The sequence below is a fragment of the Borostomias antarcticus genome (assembly GCF_949987555.1).
Source record: "Borostomias antarcticus genome assembly, chromosome: 6".
NCBI lineage: Eukaryota > Metazoa > Chordata > Actinopteri > Stomiiformes > Stomiidae > Borostomias > Borostomias antarcticus.
Genome location: NC_140239.1, coordinates 8,969,764 through 8,987,609, shown reverse-complemented (window position 1 = coordinate 8,987,609; position 17,846 = coordinate 8,969,764). Strand labels below are relative to the sequence as shown.

The window sequence follows — 17,846 nt, the reverse complement described above, 5'->3', positions numbered from 1 at the left end:
CCCAGTGATATCCAAATGCGCCCTTACCGCTATTGCAAATGGTTCAATTGCTAAAGTAAACATTAAAGGTGATAAAGGGCATCCTTGACGGCATCCTCTTTTGATCGCAAACGGCTTTGATATATTTTTGTTTGTTAGTATTTCTGCTGTAGGATTTAAATATAGCAATTTGATCCATTTTAGGAATGTAGCCCCGCATCCAAATCTTTCCAAAACATTAAAAAGATAAGACCACTCCACCCTATCAAACGCTTTTTCGGCATCTAAGGAAAGGAGGGCCTTATCTGAGGTATCCTTCAAACCATGAATAACATTGAGCACCCTCCTAACATTATGAAATCCTTGTCGACCCAGTATGAACCCATTCTGATCTCCATGTATTACATTAGGCAGTGATCCCTGCAAACGTAGTGCTAACATTTTACACAGGATTTTAAGATCAGAATTCAATAGTCTTATAGGTCTCATGTTACCACACCTATTACTAGGTCGTCCTGGCTTTGGTAACAATGTGATTAATGCACCCATCATTGATTTTGGTAGACTACCTTCACTAAGCGCTTCCAGGAACATCTCAAGTAATGGTTTCAATAACTTGGTTTTAAATTTTTTATACAAGTCTATCGGTAGCCCGTCTGGACCTGCCGATTTACCAGATTTCATGCCGTCAATAGCTATGCCTATTTCCTCCCCTTTAAGTTCTGCCTCCATCTCCATTTTGTATTCATCTGGGATAGTTGGGATATTCAGTTGGTCCAAGAATATGTGTTGGGTCTGCAGATCAGATTTAACTTCAGATTCATATAAATTTTCATAATATTTCCTAAATTCCTCGTTTATTTCAATGGGGTCTACTATTGTTTCGCCGTTATTGCCTATAATCGAAGATATGGTCCTTCTTGCTTCTAGCTGTTTAATCTGCCATGCTAGAAGTTTTCCGGGCTTTTCTCCTTGATCATAGAATGATTGATTGAGCCTAAGTATATCAGAGGCTGCCCTAGCTGCAGATATTTTATTATATTCGGCCCTTAAGAGCAATAATTCCTTTTCTCCTGCTGGCGTGCTATTCCTAAAAACCTGTTCTTGGAGGCTTCGTATTCTGGATTCTAATTGCTGTCTTTTCTGGCGTGAGTCCCTAGATTTGGATGCAGTATAACTAATTATGTGCCCTCGTAAATAGGCCTTGAAAGCATCCCATTTAATACCTGCCGACGTTTGGGTTGTGTTAATATCAAAATAGTTGTCAATTTCCTTCCCCACATAATCAACAAATTGTTCATCCTGCAACCATTTGTGATTCAGATACCATCTAGGAGGATCCTTTACAAGGTTCTTATCTATGTACACCAGACAACACGGTCCATGATCCGATATTAGTATACTGCCATAATCGCAATCCTTTACTTTTGAAACCAATCCAGCTGAAATTAAAAAGTAATCTATACGTGAGTATGTCTGAAAAGTTCCAGAGTGACAGGAGTAAGCTACATCCTTAGGGTTCAAAAGTCTCCAAATGTCTAATAAGTCTAGCTCCTTCATAAAATGGTGAATAGTAGTTCTACTCCTGTTATGTGTTTTATCAATACCTGTCGATCTATCTCTAGTTGGGTCCAGTGTACAGTTCCAGTCCCCTGCTATTATATGTTCTCCTGGGAGGGCTGCAAGTGTGAGAAACAAATTAGTGAAAAAATTAGGTTCATCTAAATTAGGACCATAAATATTTACCAAGTTTAGGTTTACTGAGATAAGAAATCCCTGAATGATCAAATACCTACCAAATCTATCTTTAATTATATTAGTGACTTGAAAGGGCACTGATTGGTGAATAAGAGTTATGACTCCTCTAGCTTGTGATGTAAATGAAGCTGCGTAAACACTCCCCTGCCATCTCCTACTAATCTTTATATTGTCCTCTTCTAACATGTGAGTCTCCTGTAGAAAAACTATTTTTGAACCCATATCTTTCAGCTTGTTCATAACCTGCTTGATCTTTTTTGTCTTTTTTAAACCTCTACAATTCCAGGAGGTACATTTAAGTTCTACCCTTTATGACATTCAAAATGTTGTACCATAGAGTCCCCTTAACATAAAGAACATGTCTGAGAAGATTAACACATTTAAACACACTGACACATATTGAACTGTGTGAACAAAATAACCCCATTCTCTCAACTAAATGAGAAACCCCCCTTAGCTTATGTGGCTTCCAGCTACAATGTGGACAGATCCTAGATCAATCCCCGGCCCACCTTTAAGTTACAAAAAACAAAAACATCCTGTCCTGCTCCAAGCTACTTTGTGCAGAAATAAGCACACCAAACATAAACGGTGTATCAGTGCAGGCTTAGCAAATTATCAGCATCCATAATACTGATAGCCGCTGCCTTTAGTCTCTGCTGAAACATGGTTCAATGTTGCATCCCCCTCGGCACTGAAATTATGGATGAACATTGCATTTCCGTCTAGCTCTTCAGGATAAAATGTCCGAAGTAGAGAAAAGAAAATTGCTCCGTGCCTTTCCTTCCAGGATTCCAAAATAAAATGTCCGAAACAGAAAAGAAAAAAATCGCTCCATTCTATCAATGACAGAGCAGCACGAAGCAGTAGTAACAGCCCATTAATAACTTAAACGACTTTTAGTACCGGCAGCGTTGTCGTCTGAACGACCTGTACATAACATTAGGCAGTAGGCTATAGGAGAAAAAAATGAGGAAAAAATGACTCAGTTCAGTTGGTGCTTAAAATACAATAGTTGCTACCGTCTTGTCACCTGTTACTCATCCACGTTCTTCCTTGATCTTGTCCACAAACTTCTGTGCTTCCTTTGGACTGTCGAAAGTGCGCGTTTGTTCTCTGTGTGTTAGTATCAGTCTGGCCGGTGGTATTATTCCATGTCTGATTCCCAAGCTCCGCAGCTGCTGACGCACCGAGTCGTACTGCTTACGTTGTTTGTGCACTTCTGTGGCGAGGTCGTTGTAGAATCTCACTCGCTGGTTCTTGTAGTGGATCTCCTTCTTCATCCTGGCAGCCTTGGTCACAAGCATTTTGTGTTTATAGTTCAGAAACTTCATTATCAAAGTTCTCGGTGATGCTTCGGTTCCTCCTCTCGGCCCGATGCGGTGCGCTCTCTCCATCACTATGGGGCTCCGCATAGCTCCCAGGTCCAACACCTCCGGTAGCCAGCTTTCCAAAAACGAGCACGGATCTTCGCCCTCCGCACCCTCGGGTTGGTTCACCAACCTCAGGTTATTCAGTCGAGATCTCGTCTCCAGGTCGACAACTTTATCCTCCAAAGCTTTATTTTTCCTCTGCAAGTTCTGAACCGTTTCTTGCAACCCGGCCTGCTCATCTTCCACTGTTGACAGACGCACCTCCGCATGCGTCATTCTTTCGGTACACTCAGCTAAATCCTTCCTTGTTTCTCCGATAGCAGTCAAAATCCCATCGAGTCTGGTCGAAAACTCTGACTTTAGATTGTTGATTGCTGTCAGTATTTCATCTTTAGCCCCGGTTAGCTCGCCTTCACTTTCCGTTGGTTTTGAAGCTTCCCCGCTAACGTTAGCATTAGCCTCCTTGCTAGCCTTAGAGTTCGAAGCCGCTCCACCAAAGTCAGTCATTCTGGATTGTGTTTGTGCCGCTTTTCCACGGGTCTTTGCGCTCGTATTCACCTTATCTGTCATCTTTCATCAAAATTGAAGCTTGCCCACACTTTACAAGATCAGGTCCGCTAAATATATCAGAATTTATTCAGAATCGTAGAGGAGCAGTGTGAAACGTGACTCTCTAGCTCGTGGCCATAACCGGAAGTCTATAGCTGTTCTTTTGACAGTTCTGGGCAAATTTCATTGCCTGCCCTATGCACTTCCCTGTAGGTGGTGAAGTAAGGCTTATCTGGACATGTGCGCATATTTGATTGAGTCAGCAGGTAGTTATTGACCCATATGGAACATGCATATTAAGTAGAATGTCAAAGGGATGATGTGTTAAGCAATGAGAACTTCCTACTGTATTTGCGTGGTGTTGCGTTGACTCTGAGTGGCGACTGTAATGGCAGATTTCTGTTTCAATTCTTAAGCCACTTCAATTTCAATGCGGGCTGTAGAAAAGTTCTGACTCGTGTCCAAGGCTAGCACAGTTATCCACAATTATGATGTAGCTACTCACACGGACTCCAGGAGTAATGTTGATTTTCTTCTTTAATCTCTACTCGGCAGGATCAGTTACAGCAGGCAACATCATTCTATATTTCAAATTTATAACTTGCTAATCTAACAGGACTATGTAGAATAGCTTATGTTGGACGATGATGGACAACAGTCAAACGCTGTATGCTTCCAAACTGCACACGCATTGTCTTTCAACTGATTAACTGAACAATTCACGGTCTAACTGTAAGATCTAGCACATGCGCAATAATGCATTTACATTGAATTATCAACATAGCCTGCAGCATACAGCACAAATTCAATTATCTGTTCTTTTTCTATTATGCAAAAATACTAAATTATACAAAATACGAAATCTATTCAAATCATAACTTTCCACGATTTGGCTCTCACAGCGACCATGTTAAATTATGCCCATTCAGCCTCATGGAGTATGCATATTAAGTAGAAATGTCAAAGGAATGATGCGTTAAGCAATTAGACCTCACTTCCTGTTTACGCTGTGTTGCGTTGGTATTGGGTGAGCCATGTTCATTTGTGCCCGCTGACTCACTTGCCTCTCTACGAGTGAGTGGGAGCAGTCTCTTTCTGTCATGAGTGACATCTGACACCGCTGCTCTCTGTGCTGCCTGCCACTCACTCTGCCTGCAGTCAACAACGCACAGAGTGAGGGACAGAGTACTCACAGAGTGAGGGACAGAGAAGGGACAGAATGAGGGACAGAGGACACACAGAGTGAGGGACAGAGTGAGGGACAGAGTGAAGGACAGAGAATGGACAGAATGAGGGATAGAGAACGCACAGAGTGAGGGACAGAGGGAGAAAGAGACAAACCCTATTATAGGGCTGTCGGGCTCTGCCCATCAGCCAGAAATAGAGTTTGTGACGATATGAAATGTTCTTCTGACTCCTACAGACCCAGGCAGAGAACACAGAGTGGAACATCAAGGAGCAGTTCAAGAAGCTTCACCAGTTTCTACAAGAGGAAGAGGAAGCCAGGATTGCAGCCGTGAGGAAAGAAGAGAAGCAGATGAGCGAGAAAATGAAAGAGAAAATGAAAGAGATGGATAGAGAAATAGCTTCACTTTCAGACACAATGAAAGCCATAGAGGAGGAGCTGAGAGCAGGAGACATCTCCCTCCTGCAGGTCAGTATTTGTTCAAACTTCACACATTTACAGAATTGAAAATGAATTGAAATGTATAACATGCTATTGACGGTCATATTATTATTCTCTTCTGTTTATCTCCAGAACCTCAAAACCACTGAACAAAGGTAAGTACTGACTATGACAGTACAGTCAGTACAAATCTTATTGTACTTATTGTCTTAATGACGACTTAAGAAGTTTTTTATAAAAGTGTCCACTAAGGGACCGTTAGAAATTCATGAGAGGAAAACAGGGGAGGGTCATCCTTTTTTAATTTGGGTCCAGGGGAGGGTCATACAAATTTGAATCTATCAGAATAAAAAATAGTTTCTCAGCTTTTCAGAACTCAGCGAGCTGTTTTGTATGACCTGGTGTAGGCTATCGTTTCTCTTGGGCTGCCCTATCAGTCGATCTTGTGCTTGGCCTATCCAGACAGGTGGTGTGGAGCGAACAGACACTGACTTGCCATCTGTTTCTTTCCTACTAGGCTCGGAAAGTGCAGTGCATTTCGCTGTTTCTTATTTTGAGTAACACCATATTAAAATTCATATTGCTTATTTGGTGGGGGAGGGTCAACATTTTTATTCCTGAACACTCTAAAGTCCTCCAGTAACCCCCTCCCATAAATTTACAACGGTCCCTAAATGATTAAAATGTAAGCTGCTGTATGCAAGCTGATCTTGTCTCCTCTTGTTTTTGAATCCAACCCATCCTCAACACGGACTGACTGTTCTTCCAGAGCCCAGTGCACACTGCCGGATCCACAGCTGGTCTCAGGAGCGCTGATAGACGTGGCCAAACACCTGGGCAACCTGACCTTCAGAGTCTGGGAGAAGATGAAGGGGGTGGTCAAGTTCACTCCTGTCATTTTGGACCCCAACACTGCTAGTGGCTGGCTCTCTCTGTCTGATGATCTGACTATTGTGAGATGCACAAACACATATCAGCAGCTCCCTGACAACCCAGAGAGGTTCACCAGGTACCCTTCCGTTCAGGGCTCTGAGGGGTTCAGCTCAGGGACGCACAGCTGGGAGGTGGAGGTGGGGGACCATCCTAACTTGGTTATAGGTGTGGCCAGAGAGTCAGTTGACAGGAAGGGGGTGTCACTTGCAAACCCAAACTATGGAGTGTGGAGTTTATGTTTTCGGAGTGGTGAGTATACCAATGGTTTGAATGAGACTCTCCCTCTAAAGAGGAGACTCCAGAGGATCAGAGTTCAGCTGGACTGTGACAGTGGGGAGGTGTCCTTCTACGACCCTGAAGACATGACTCACATCTACACTCATAGAGACACCTTCACTGAGAAACTCTACCCATACTTTAGTATCTCACTGCCTCGCGATGCTAAACACCCTGATGTAGCAATCCTCCCATCATAGTAGTCTGTGTTGGTGGTCATCCTAGTGAAGTGTGTGTGTAGTTGTAGTCCCACTCCACAGAACTACAGAGTGATTTGGTCTCATGTGAACTACATTACTGATCACTGTGATCATGAATACGATTGTTTGTAGATTCTTCTTCATATTCAGGTGATAGATCCTCACTATAGACTCTGTTAGTCACATGAATACTGTTGAGATCAGCCTTGCTTCATGGTTGTCGTTGTTTTGGTTGGTACCACACCTCCATCACTGTCTTGTTTGGTATTGATACTGTTCACTGGGATCAGGTATCTGATTGTTGATGATGTTACAGTATCTAAACCAGATTCCTGCTTCTTAAACAGTCCACTCAGGTAATAGATGATGTTAGTTATAATACGGGTAACTCAAATCAAGCAATCCGATTGGTTCATAGCCGTGATACATTTACCATATACCACGGCTATGATGTCTAATTCCTTTGCACAGTTCAGTATCTCTCGGAGTTCAGCTCTCATGTTGGACCTGTGGTACTGCAGGGTCTCTGACAGCTCATGGTTGTCATGGGGATTTCAGCAGAAGTGCCGTATGAATGGGGGTTCGGGAGTAATGTAGGGATGTACCCTATGGTGGGTAAGATAATCATGTGTATGTATGGTAGTGAGATGGTGTCATATCTAAATAGGTGAGATTAGGGGGGTGTTTATAATCTCAGGGATTACTGGTGCTCTAGCAGACTCCTGTCAGTAGCAGCACCTTCTGGGGATTTGATGGTTGACTTTACCTGCTCTCATACTGTGTAAATCACCTGTACTGATCTGTGGTACAGATTAGTACTGGAGGGGTTTGATGTCTCCATGGGGTTGAAGGTGTTATTTCATTAGCATCTGGTGATTGGATGAATGTTCATGATGTCATTTGAAATTGTCTTAATGCAGAGTTCAAGTCAATCGATTTTCTTTTCATGCAATTTAATTTTACATCTTTGTACTGTATCATTAGTGAACTGTCCTGATCTGAATTCATCTGATCTTCATATTCTATCAACATAAATAAAACTTGTTGAACTGAGAGGAAGTGAGAGAGATTGAGGATGTTTGTTATTTAAATTCTCATTTTATTGATAACACCTTGACACATTTCCTTAAGGTAGAGAAACACAGGTAGCACATTGGAGAGACCAGAGTAGTAATCAGAGAAATTTAGGATTATTAATAATATTCTATAGAACAAACCAAAAATGACAGAAAGAGACCAGGAGAATAAAGACCCAACTGTTGAGAAATGATTGAAGGTTTTAAACAGAGGGACCAGGAAAAGAGAGCAGAAATCCTACAAAGACGAGCAGCTCAGTGTTGTCAGTGCAGGTGGTATCATCACTGGGTGGAAGGAGATACAGGAAAGACCAGGTTCTCTCTTTCTACTGACGAGGTCGTCCGTGACAACACACTGGTGAGGGAGCTAGGAGAGAAGACTGGTTGAGTTGTGTCAGTTATTAAGATGAGCAGAAGAGCTTGCAGTTCCCTTCAAAACCTAGAGAAAGTCAAACATGTCAGATAAAGTACAGTTTTACTATTTTAACAGCTGGCTATTTTCATCAGTAGGAAAAAGCTTAGGGGCAGTAGGCTTATGCTGCTCCATATGGGATATCATCAACATTATCTATATAGTGCACCATGTCACATTTAAAGGTTAAACATGTCATATTTTAATCAACATACTGTTATCCACTGATTACTACATTCTAGAGTCTATAGGTAAAACAGTTGATTTATTGGGCACATTTAACACTTTGTGGTTACAGCGCCTAACAATTGTAGGTACATCTACCAGTATGTAGCACTGTGTGCCCTCTAGTGGATTGTTAGTGGAACTGCAGGTAACCCTGCTGTCTCCAGCCAAGCGAGTACATAGTTCTGTTCCTCTCAGTGATGAGCACATGCAAGGTAGGTGAAGCACACATCACTGGAGCTGGTGATACTAAACAGGATCTCCTTACTTCCTCAACAATATATAAAGTCAGCCAGTCTGCATTGACAACGTTGAGCCCCATAGAAAAGCATGCTAAAGAATCATCATTATCATTATCATCATCATCATCATCATCATCATCACCACCACCACCAGCATCATAATCACCCTTGCTACCTTTATCATCATAGAAATCATCACCACCACCATCATCATCATATTATCTTGAGACAAATGTTGTTTTATGCACTTAAAAGGCTGAGAAAATAGAGAAAAGTTTAGTATTTCGGCATTCAGTAGAAAATGGAAAAAACTAAAGGATTAGATAACTGCCTGTCATGCTAAGAAAATGCCAGATAAGACGAATATTGTAGTTTTGTGATACTATACACCCCCTCTTTTGAAAGATGAATGTTATATCAAGGTATGATAAAGACACTGAGAACAGTACAGTGTGAGTGAGTACTTTCTTTTTGTGGAAGGGTTCATGTGTCTAGTTAGCACGATCACTCAACATCATCTGATAACCTTGGACCTTCTCAATACTGGGACCAGTCACTGAGGGGAATCTATAAACATCCAGTGGATGTGCAATGAAGAGCCAATATTGACCAACTAGAAAACATTCAACCCCTCCTGGTAAAAAAAAGAAACACTGTTGAGAGTGAGTGAGATAGAGTTCTTATCAAAACTAGTTAAAATACATACAATAAGCTTGAAAGGTTCACATGAAAAAAGAAATCCTAACGATTGTTGTGTTATTTTGGTTATATTCAGGTATGTAGGACCCTCTGGCTAGACTTATCCTTCTCAGAACAAGAAGGAATGTAAGCAAATATAGCCAACATGAGTAGCATGCTCAAAAAGCATGAAAATGTTCACCAGATAGTTATAAAGCTCCATGGACGTTAGCTAATCATTCTCTAACTGAACGTATTCTCCGTCAGTCTGCAGTAAAACCTCAGTAGGCTAATGCTAACCAGGGGACATGGCTACATAACAACAAAGCACCTTTAATACTGTGTTAAGTTAATCATGATGTTTGTATATTCCATGAGCTATCCCTTTAATTTACTTTAATCTAACTTAACTTCTGAATTGAGGAATCTCACTTTGAAGAGCAAAACTCAGTTCTTGCACATGTGCAGGAGCTGTACATCGTGAAAACATAGAAAGAAAAAATCAAATAAAAAATATTCTAATAAAATAAATAAATAAATAACCAAAATAAATATAAACCTGAGGACTAACCCAACTGGCAGACCGCCTGACTGCCCAATGAGACGTCTTCACTTCAATTGTCCCTCCCCAAATCATCTATATTTGTCCAATAGCAACTGGACATCCCCAAAGGCAATCATTGATGGACAGGAAAAGGACCAATGCCAGGCTAGGAACAACCCCACTGGCTGGGGTCAGCTCTCTGAAAGCCAGATATCTATCTTTCCAACACCGTTATCCCTGGCAAAAATATAAAGAGTAACTCATAGTAAAAGCAGATTAGAACACTTGAACACAGAGGATGATATTAAAAACATGAAAAACAGACCAACCATAAGAACAGTTAGTCCTGGATAGAAGGCAGAGGGTAGATATGTCCTCCAAATAAAGCCTTTTCTCTCTCTATCTCTGTCTCTCTATGCCCTATGGCCCACATAAAAGTCCATACAGGTGGTGATTCCCCTCACACAAACACTCCCTAACGATGTTCCCTCACACACGCCCTTCCTAACACAGTATCAGAACTCAGGCGCATATCGTTGCTCTAAAATGAGCAACAGCAATCAGAACAGAGATAAGTGCCAAAGTGTGTGAAAAAGTTCCAACACACAGACGCACGTCCGTGACTTCACAGGTAAAAAGCCACCTCTCTGAGAGGCCCTGGTTATCATCCCCCGGCGTACACCACATGATCCAGCCATCCACAACCCTGTCCTCCAGCTCCCACTCAATAACCTCCTGCATGATTTCAGACAGGCACCGGAGAGAACAGTCCAAACTCACAGATCTAATGAGCACAGCTGGACCCCTCGGTGGCGCGTCCTAACACATCCACGGGTGCTTCTGTGATCAGCCGGTTCTGAGAGCAGCTAGCTCTGGTGATGAGTCTGATGACTGATGATTGTGGCAGCGTCTCATGTAGGACGGCTTCAGACGTGAGGAACGCTGCAAAGCTGCTCGCTGTGGCTTCCAGAGAGCAGCCCTGACAGGACAGAGCAGGCAGAAGTGTTTGGGTTCAGAGGGTAGAAATGGGTAGCTGGAGGAGATGTGTGTTCATTCTATATCACTGGCTGAGCCACAGGCCTCATCTGCATGTGGAGTTTGGAGGGTAGATGTTGCTGCTGCACCTCATCTAACCACAGGGAGCGCTAGAGAACAGAGCAATAACTTCGTACACAGGATCGCCCAACACTAGAGTGAAAGTCTATCCTCAGATGGGTTTCAAGTCAACACAAAAAGGCAAATAAAGATTAAAATAGATTATTAAAGATGAACATAGCCTTTATACGTTTAAGCTCCTTGTCTCAGACATGTAGATAAATGATCATGATTTGACAGAGGAAGACACGAAACCAAGCCAGCCACATCTCTAGTCAATTCACACACTGCAACCAGGAACACTCAGACTGGCTCCTCAAAATGTACACCGTCCATCCCTGGACTATCACATGTCATAAACCTGTGATTACACAGTCTTACACACACTCGTTCATATGTTCACACACACCTATTCATACACAGCCCCACCCCCCACCCCAAAAAGTATGACTTGAACAAGATGGGCATAGTATAGCATACAAGAAGCAAATACAAAACTGCCAATTCCATTTTTCACTTAATAGCCACAATAAAAAAAAACAGCCACTGTGAATATTGAAAAAAAAAATCATGCGCCGTTAAAGAGAGAAAAAACAAAATAATCTCCTTCAACTCCAGAAACCACTGGCATCAAGAACTCTGAATGATACAAATTACATATACAATTGCAAATGTGTAATAATAAGTATTATATCAATAACAGTAATAATAATAATAATAAAAATAGTAATAATAATAACAATAATAGATTTCACCTAAAACTTGACATACTGTATTTCCTGTGCAGTGTTAACACGACACTCAAGTGTTGATTGAGGAGAGGACAGGAGGGTGTGGAGGGAAAGACCACACGAGGAGTCAAAACACTGCAACACCCCCAGCACACCCTCATTACACCCCCAAGAATTCTCCCTTATCAGCCACACCATCCAGCCTGGCCATGCAGGTTACTGTATCAGTGAGGAGGAGACAGTGGGCTGGGGGAAGGGCGGTGGGTGTTGCTGTTGGCATGACTACACTGTTTTTGAGTGCTGTATTGAGGGTGACAGACAGGGGGCGATAGCTGTAAAAGAAGAGATGCATGCTGGGGGTGAGGCCGGGTGCCCGGTGAGGGAGGCTGGAGAGCAGTGGACACAGAGCCACCCCGACACCTAACTTGTTTTCCAATTCCTTCCTTCCTCTCTTTCTCTCTCTCTCTCTCTCTCTCTCCAGCAGAGCACTCTTATGGGACGGGACTCTGGCATTCTCTCCTGAAACACAAAATGAAGAGAGATTCACACACGTTTCAATACCTGCATACTGTACATCACTACTAGGAAACGCAATATCGGTTGTGTGTCTGTTTAAGGTTCCTATATAAACAGCCAGACGGGGTCCTTTAGCCCCTTTCCCGTTTCACCTACAGTAAAGCCTTTAGCAGCAACAGTTAGAACCCTACTGAGGTAATCGGCATAGATAGTAAATCCCTCTACGCAGACGACATGTTCCTGTACCTTTTTGACCTCAAACTTCACTGACATCATTGAGGCGGGATTTCACTCTATTTTCAGGTAAACCATCAAAGGCAAAAACCTGAAAGTATTCTGCTAGTCTGTGCCTCCCGGCCTACCTCATTGGAGGGGGGCAGCGGGGGCGCCCGAGCAGTGGAAGTGGACGTTCTGCCACTTGCTGTCGCGGCGGTGCCAGACACGCGTCTCCTCGGACTGGCTGGAGCGCGGCCGGCCCTGGCCGTCCACGTACTGGGTGAGGCGGATGTAGGCGATGCAGGCGGCGTCCTCGCCAATCAGGTGGACATGGGGGTTCAGGATGGTGGTGTGGATGGGCTTGCTGTTTTTAGCTAGGACTGAGAAGTGGAGAGAGAGGGAGGGAGAGAGAGAGATAGAGGGGGGGGGGGGGGGAGAGAGGAAAAGAGAGAGAAAGGAGAAAGAAAGACAGAGAGGATGTCTGAGTTTGATAATTGTCATTCTGACAGATTCTGACTGGCATCTAAGCACAGCTGAGATTTGGTCGCAGTCTCCACTCACGTCCAAGTGGCGTGGAAATGATGGTACGCAGTTTTCTGTCCTACGATCGCCTAGTAAATGAGGGCCATTATGTGTCTGTGTATGTGTAAGATGTGTGTGTATGTGCGTGTGTGTATGTGTGAGATGTGTGTGTGTGTAATTTGAGTGCTGCTCTTACGGTTCTCGAAGTAGAAGCGGTGGAAGTCCATGCCCTCCACCAGGTTCCCCAGGGCCTCCGGCTCAAACGAGGTCAGGCCAGGGTCACAAATCTTACTGTGGAGAGGGAACATACCGTCACACACACACACACACACACACACACACACACACACACACACACACACACACACACACACACACACACACACGCACACACGTAGGCACATAACTGGACCACTGATCACACACATACATACATGTACCACACACACATCACTGGATCACTGATCACACACATACACCTCCTAATCTGAACCATAATGTCCACTATGGTTAGGCCCGACACACACACACGCACGCACACACTCATGAACTCACGCGTATGCCTCAAAGTCCCCGTTGTTGACAGCCTCGATCAGCTGTTCAGTGATCTTGATGATCTCCTGCTTGCGTGCTGTAGGAAGGAGCGAGTGCAGTCAAAACTCACAGTCAAAACACACTTAATAACTCAGTCAACACACACTTAAAAACTCAGTCAACACAAACTTAAAAACTCAGTCAACACACACTTAAAAACTCATACATCAAAACTCGCTCTTAAAAACGTACGATCAAAACTCACACAAAAACCCACACATAAAGCCGGCCAGCAATGTGCAGTTGAAGTGCACTCTGTCTCTTCCATGTACGGTACAGTACATGTAAGACGATATCATGCAAATACATTCTCACACACACACACACACACACACACACACACACACACACCCTCTTCGATATCCCAGTCAGTGAACGTTAGTTGGCTCAATAAACAGCTACACTTGTCATCTGTCCTCTCCTCTACCAGTTCAACCAGCAAGGACACCATGTAGTACCAGGCAAGTTAGGACCAATCTACCTGCCCTCGCTGGCGACCGATTGGCTAAGCACTCTGGGGTCAAGACGGGGTAATGGCGTGGCGTACTCACTCTGGGAGGAGAGGGAGGGGCTGGGGGGACTGGAGGGGGGAGGAGGGGGGGAGGTGGGGTGTGCAGGAGGGGGGGTGGGCCTGGCGGGGGCCGCCTCTGTCTCTGGCACCGGGGGGGGCGGGACCCGACGCACACTGCTCACCAGGTCTGTTAGACGAGACACTGGACACCCAGAGAGAGGGATGGAGAGATGGAGGGATGGACAGAGGAGAGATGGAGTTGTAGACATGAAAAGAGAGATGGAGGGATAGAGGAATGGAGGGGTGGGGCAGACGAGACACAGGGAGAGGAAGATAAAAAAAACAAAGAAAAAATGAAAGTATGGCAGCAGAAACGATTCTGATGGAGACAGGTGGTGAATGAAAGATATATATATAGATAGATAGATAGATTAGATAGATAGATAGACAGACAGACAGACAGACAGACAGACAGACAGATAGATAGATAGATAGATAGATAGATAGATAGATAGATAGATAGATAGATAGATAGACAGACAGGTGGTGAATGAAAGATAGGGATAGATAGATAGATAGATAGATAGATAGGTGGTGAATGAAAGATAGAGACAGTTAGATAGATAGATAGATAGATAGATAGATAGATAGATAGATAGATAGATAGATAGATAGATAGATGGATAGGTAGATAGATAGTTTAGATAGATAGATAGTTTATTTAAAGGAAGGACCCCTGTGACTGCTCTACTTACTCTGCATGGGGACGGTGGGGGCGTGCTGGGGGGAAGGGACGGAGCGGACAGCTGGAGGAGTGGGGGTGCTGGCTCCGCCCTCCCCCTCAGACACGGGCCCCGCCCCCCGGCGGACACAGCCCAGCAGGTCTGAGAACTTGGCGGCTGGGGGGGGGGGGGGGGGGGAGATTGAAGACAGGGGACACGAATGAGAAGCAGAGGTAGGCCTGGTGCTGCTCCCGCAAAGGAGCTCACAGCTTCTATTGTCCTTTGTTTATTCGGTATCGTCCAGTCATCCTGCTCCACGAATCCCACGCTAGTGGTCGGTGTTCCAGGGTCACAGCGTTAAGGTCGGTGTTCTGCACTGTGCCAGGCTCACAGCGTTAAGGTCGGTGTTCTCTGAGTGAGTGAGTGAGTGAGTGAGTGAGTGAGTGAGTGAGCCAGAGTAAGACCGTGTGTGTGTTTGTGTGCGTGTGCGCGCGCCCGTGTGTGTGTGTGTGGGGGGGGGGGGGGTGGTATGCTGACTTACAGTAGACAGCAGGGGAAGGCTGTGGTGTGTCGGGTTGGGAGCTGGTGCTGGACTGGCTCTGAACTGAACTGCCGTCTAAACTCTTCCCTGATCACACACACACACACACACACACACACACACACTCCGCACATAACTCACACACCAAACACACACACACACACCAAACACTCACACACACACACACACACACACACACACAACAAACACACAACAGACAGATGGAAGGGAAGAGAGGAAGACATGGAGGAAGTGAAGCGCGAGAAACACATTTACAGTAACGTTAGTTAACCTATCACAGCTGTGATACTGAAGATGGTAACATTAGTTAACCAATCACAGCTGTGAGAGATGAAGAGCAGTAACATTAATTAACCAATCACAGCTGTGAGAGATGAAGAGCAGTAACATTAGTTAACCAATCACAGCTGTGAGAGGCTGAAGAGCAGTAACGTTAATTAACCAATCACAGCTGTGATACTGAAGACAGTAACATTAGTTAACCAATCACAGCTGTGATACTGAAGACAGTAACGTTAGTTAACCAATCACAGCTGTGATACTGAAGACAGTAACATTAGTTAACCAATCACAGCTGTGACACTGAAGACAGTAACGTTAGTTAACCAATCACAGCTGTGATACTGAAGACAGTAACGTTAGTTAACCAATCACAGCTGTGATACTGAAGACAGTAACATTAGTTAACCAATCACAGCTGTGATACTTAAGACAGTAACGTTAGTTAACCAATCACAGCTGTGATACTAAAGACAGTAACATTAGTTAACCAATCACAGCTGTGATACTGAAGAGAGTAACGTTAGTTAACCAATCACAGCTGTGATACTGAAGAGCAGTAACGTTAACCAATCACAGCTGTGATACTGAAGAGCAGTTTGGTTTTCTGTTCTGCAGTAAAACTCCTCCTTCCTTCACTCTCCAAGGACAACAACAATGAAAATGGCTTTGTTTAGTTTTGATTGGATTTCAATCAAGAGTCTAATTGTCTCTACAGTTTACTGAAACCACAGCACTGATCAGGGACGTGCTGGGACGAAAAAAAGTCTGACCCAGCCACCTGTTTTCATTTTGTTGAGCGAGGGGGGGGGGGGGGGGGGGTTCTGTGATTCTCCAAAACCCACAGATGGCCAGCATACCCCTGGCACATTGGCTGCAGAGAACTATCACCATGGGAATCACAAGAATGATGATGATGATGAAGATGCATTATCATTCCCTTGTCTAGTCGGAACATCTACAGTAGCTGTACTGAGGAGCAACAGACAGCAACAGCATCAAAGATCAGAGTCTAAAACCCTCAACCCCCTAATCCTATCTCTATATGTATAACCCTCAACCCCCTAATCCTATCCCTATATGTAAAACCCTCAACCCCCTAATCCTATCCCTATATGTAAAACCCTCAACCCCCTAATCCCATCCCTATATGTAAAACCCTCAACCCCCTAATCCTATCCCTATATGTAAAACTCTCAACCCCCTAATCCCATCCCTATATGTAAAACCCTCAACCCCCTAATCCCATCCTTATATGTAAAACCCTCAACCCCCTAATCCTATCCCTATATGTAAAACCCTCAACCCCCTAATCCCATCCTTATATGTAAAACCCTCAACCCCCTAATCCTATCCCTATATGTAAAACCCTCAACCCCCTAATCCCATCCCTATATGTAAAACCCTCAACCCCCTAATCCCATCCTTATATGTAAAACCCTCAACCCCCTAATCCCATCCTTATATGTAAAACCCTCAACCCCCTAATCCCATCCTTATATGTAAAACCCTCAACCCCCTAATCCTATCCCTATATGTAAAACCCTCAACCCCCTAATCCCATCCTTATATGTAAAACCCTCAACCCCCTAATCCCATCCCCATATGTAAAACCCTCAACTGAGATGCTGAGATGTGATAATAAGACACTTATTATTATAATAAGATAATAATAGGTGGAATTTATGTAATGTTTTTCTAGAACTCAAAGCCACTTTAAATGGGGGGTGGGGGGTGGGAGGGGGGGTGAGACGAACAACAGATAATTGTACCACAAACACTGCATAACATAACACACACACAAGAATGGATGGAGGGGGGCCAGGAGAAGGCAGTGGACAAAGGAGAGGTCTTGAGGAGGGATTGGAAAGACTCCAGCTACGGCGTCTAACAGAACCGTTCTGAGGAGCTCAACGGCTAAATATAACCCCCCAACAAACACCAGAAACAGGGGAAACGCATCTAAAACCCAGCTGTCACACACAGCGTCAAGAAAACCTTAGCTAGCTACGACCTAAACAACCAGGAGGGTGATCTAACCACACAAACCAGCACACACACTCCCACGCCCTCACTAACTCTCACCTGGTCCTTGCAGTCTCTGGTGTGGGTTTTCGCAGGCTGGTTAACGACTGAGCTTAACCCTTATGGCTGTAGCTAGCCTAGCTACAGAGCAGTAACGTACCGTAGGCACACTCTGTTCTGTGGCTAGCTACAGTACGGAGC

General features: G+C 44.1%; 2 protein-coding genes across 9 annotated transcripts in view; one reads left to right on the top strand and one right to left on the bottom strand.

Annotated features, from left to right (window-relative positions):
• Positions 1 to 4,576: 4,576 nt before the first annotated feature.
• On the top strand, positions 4,577 to 6,695 carry LOC311310270 (E3 ubiquitin-protein ligase TRIM35-like; the record flags this gene model as incomplete). Its single annotated transcript, XM_084439689.1, has 4 exons — positions 4,577 to 4,597; positions 5,083 to 5,313; positions 5,419 to 5,441; positions 6,056 to 6,695. 4 exons carry the CDS (start codon positions 4,577 to 4,579, stop codon positions 6,693 to 6,695), a joined length of 915 nt encoding a protein of 304 aa, XP_084295815.1.
• Positions 6,696 to 7,817: 1,122 nt separating this feature from the next.
• Positions 7,818 to 17,846, bottom strand: part of camk2b1 (calcium/calmodulin-dependent protein kinase (CaM kinase) II beta 1) — a 73,091-nt gene continuing 63,062 nt past the window's right edge. For all 8 annotated transcript variants that reach the window (XM_084439691.1, XM_084439693.1, XM_084439690.1 and 5 more), the window contains 4 exons: positions 13,508 to 13,583; positions 13,149 to 13,243; positions 12,577 to 12,810; positions 7,818 to 12,217 (listed from right to left, as the gene is read on the bottom strand). In XM_084439691.1, the coding sequence (XP_084295817.1) occupies positions 12,578 to 12,810; positions 13,149 to 13,243; positions 13,508 to 13,583 (404 nt within the window). In that variant the 3' untranslated portion in view covers positions 7,818 to 12,217; position 12,577. The remainder of the gene's footprint in view (positions 12,218 to 12,576; positions 12,811 to 13,148; positions 13,244 to 13,507; positions 13,584 to 17,846) is intronic.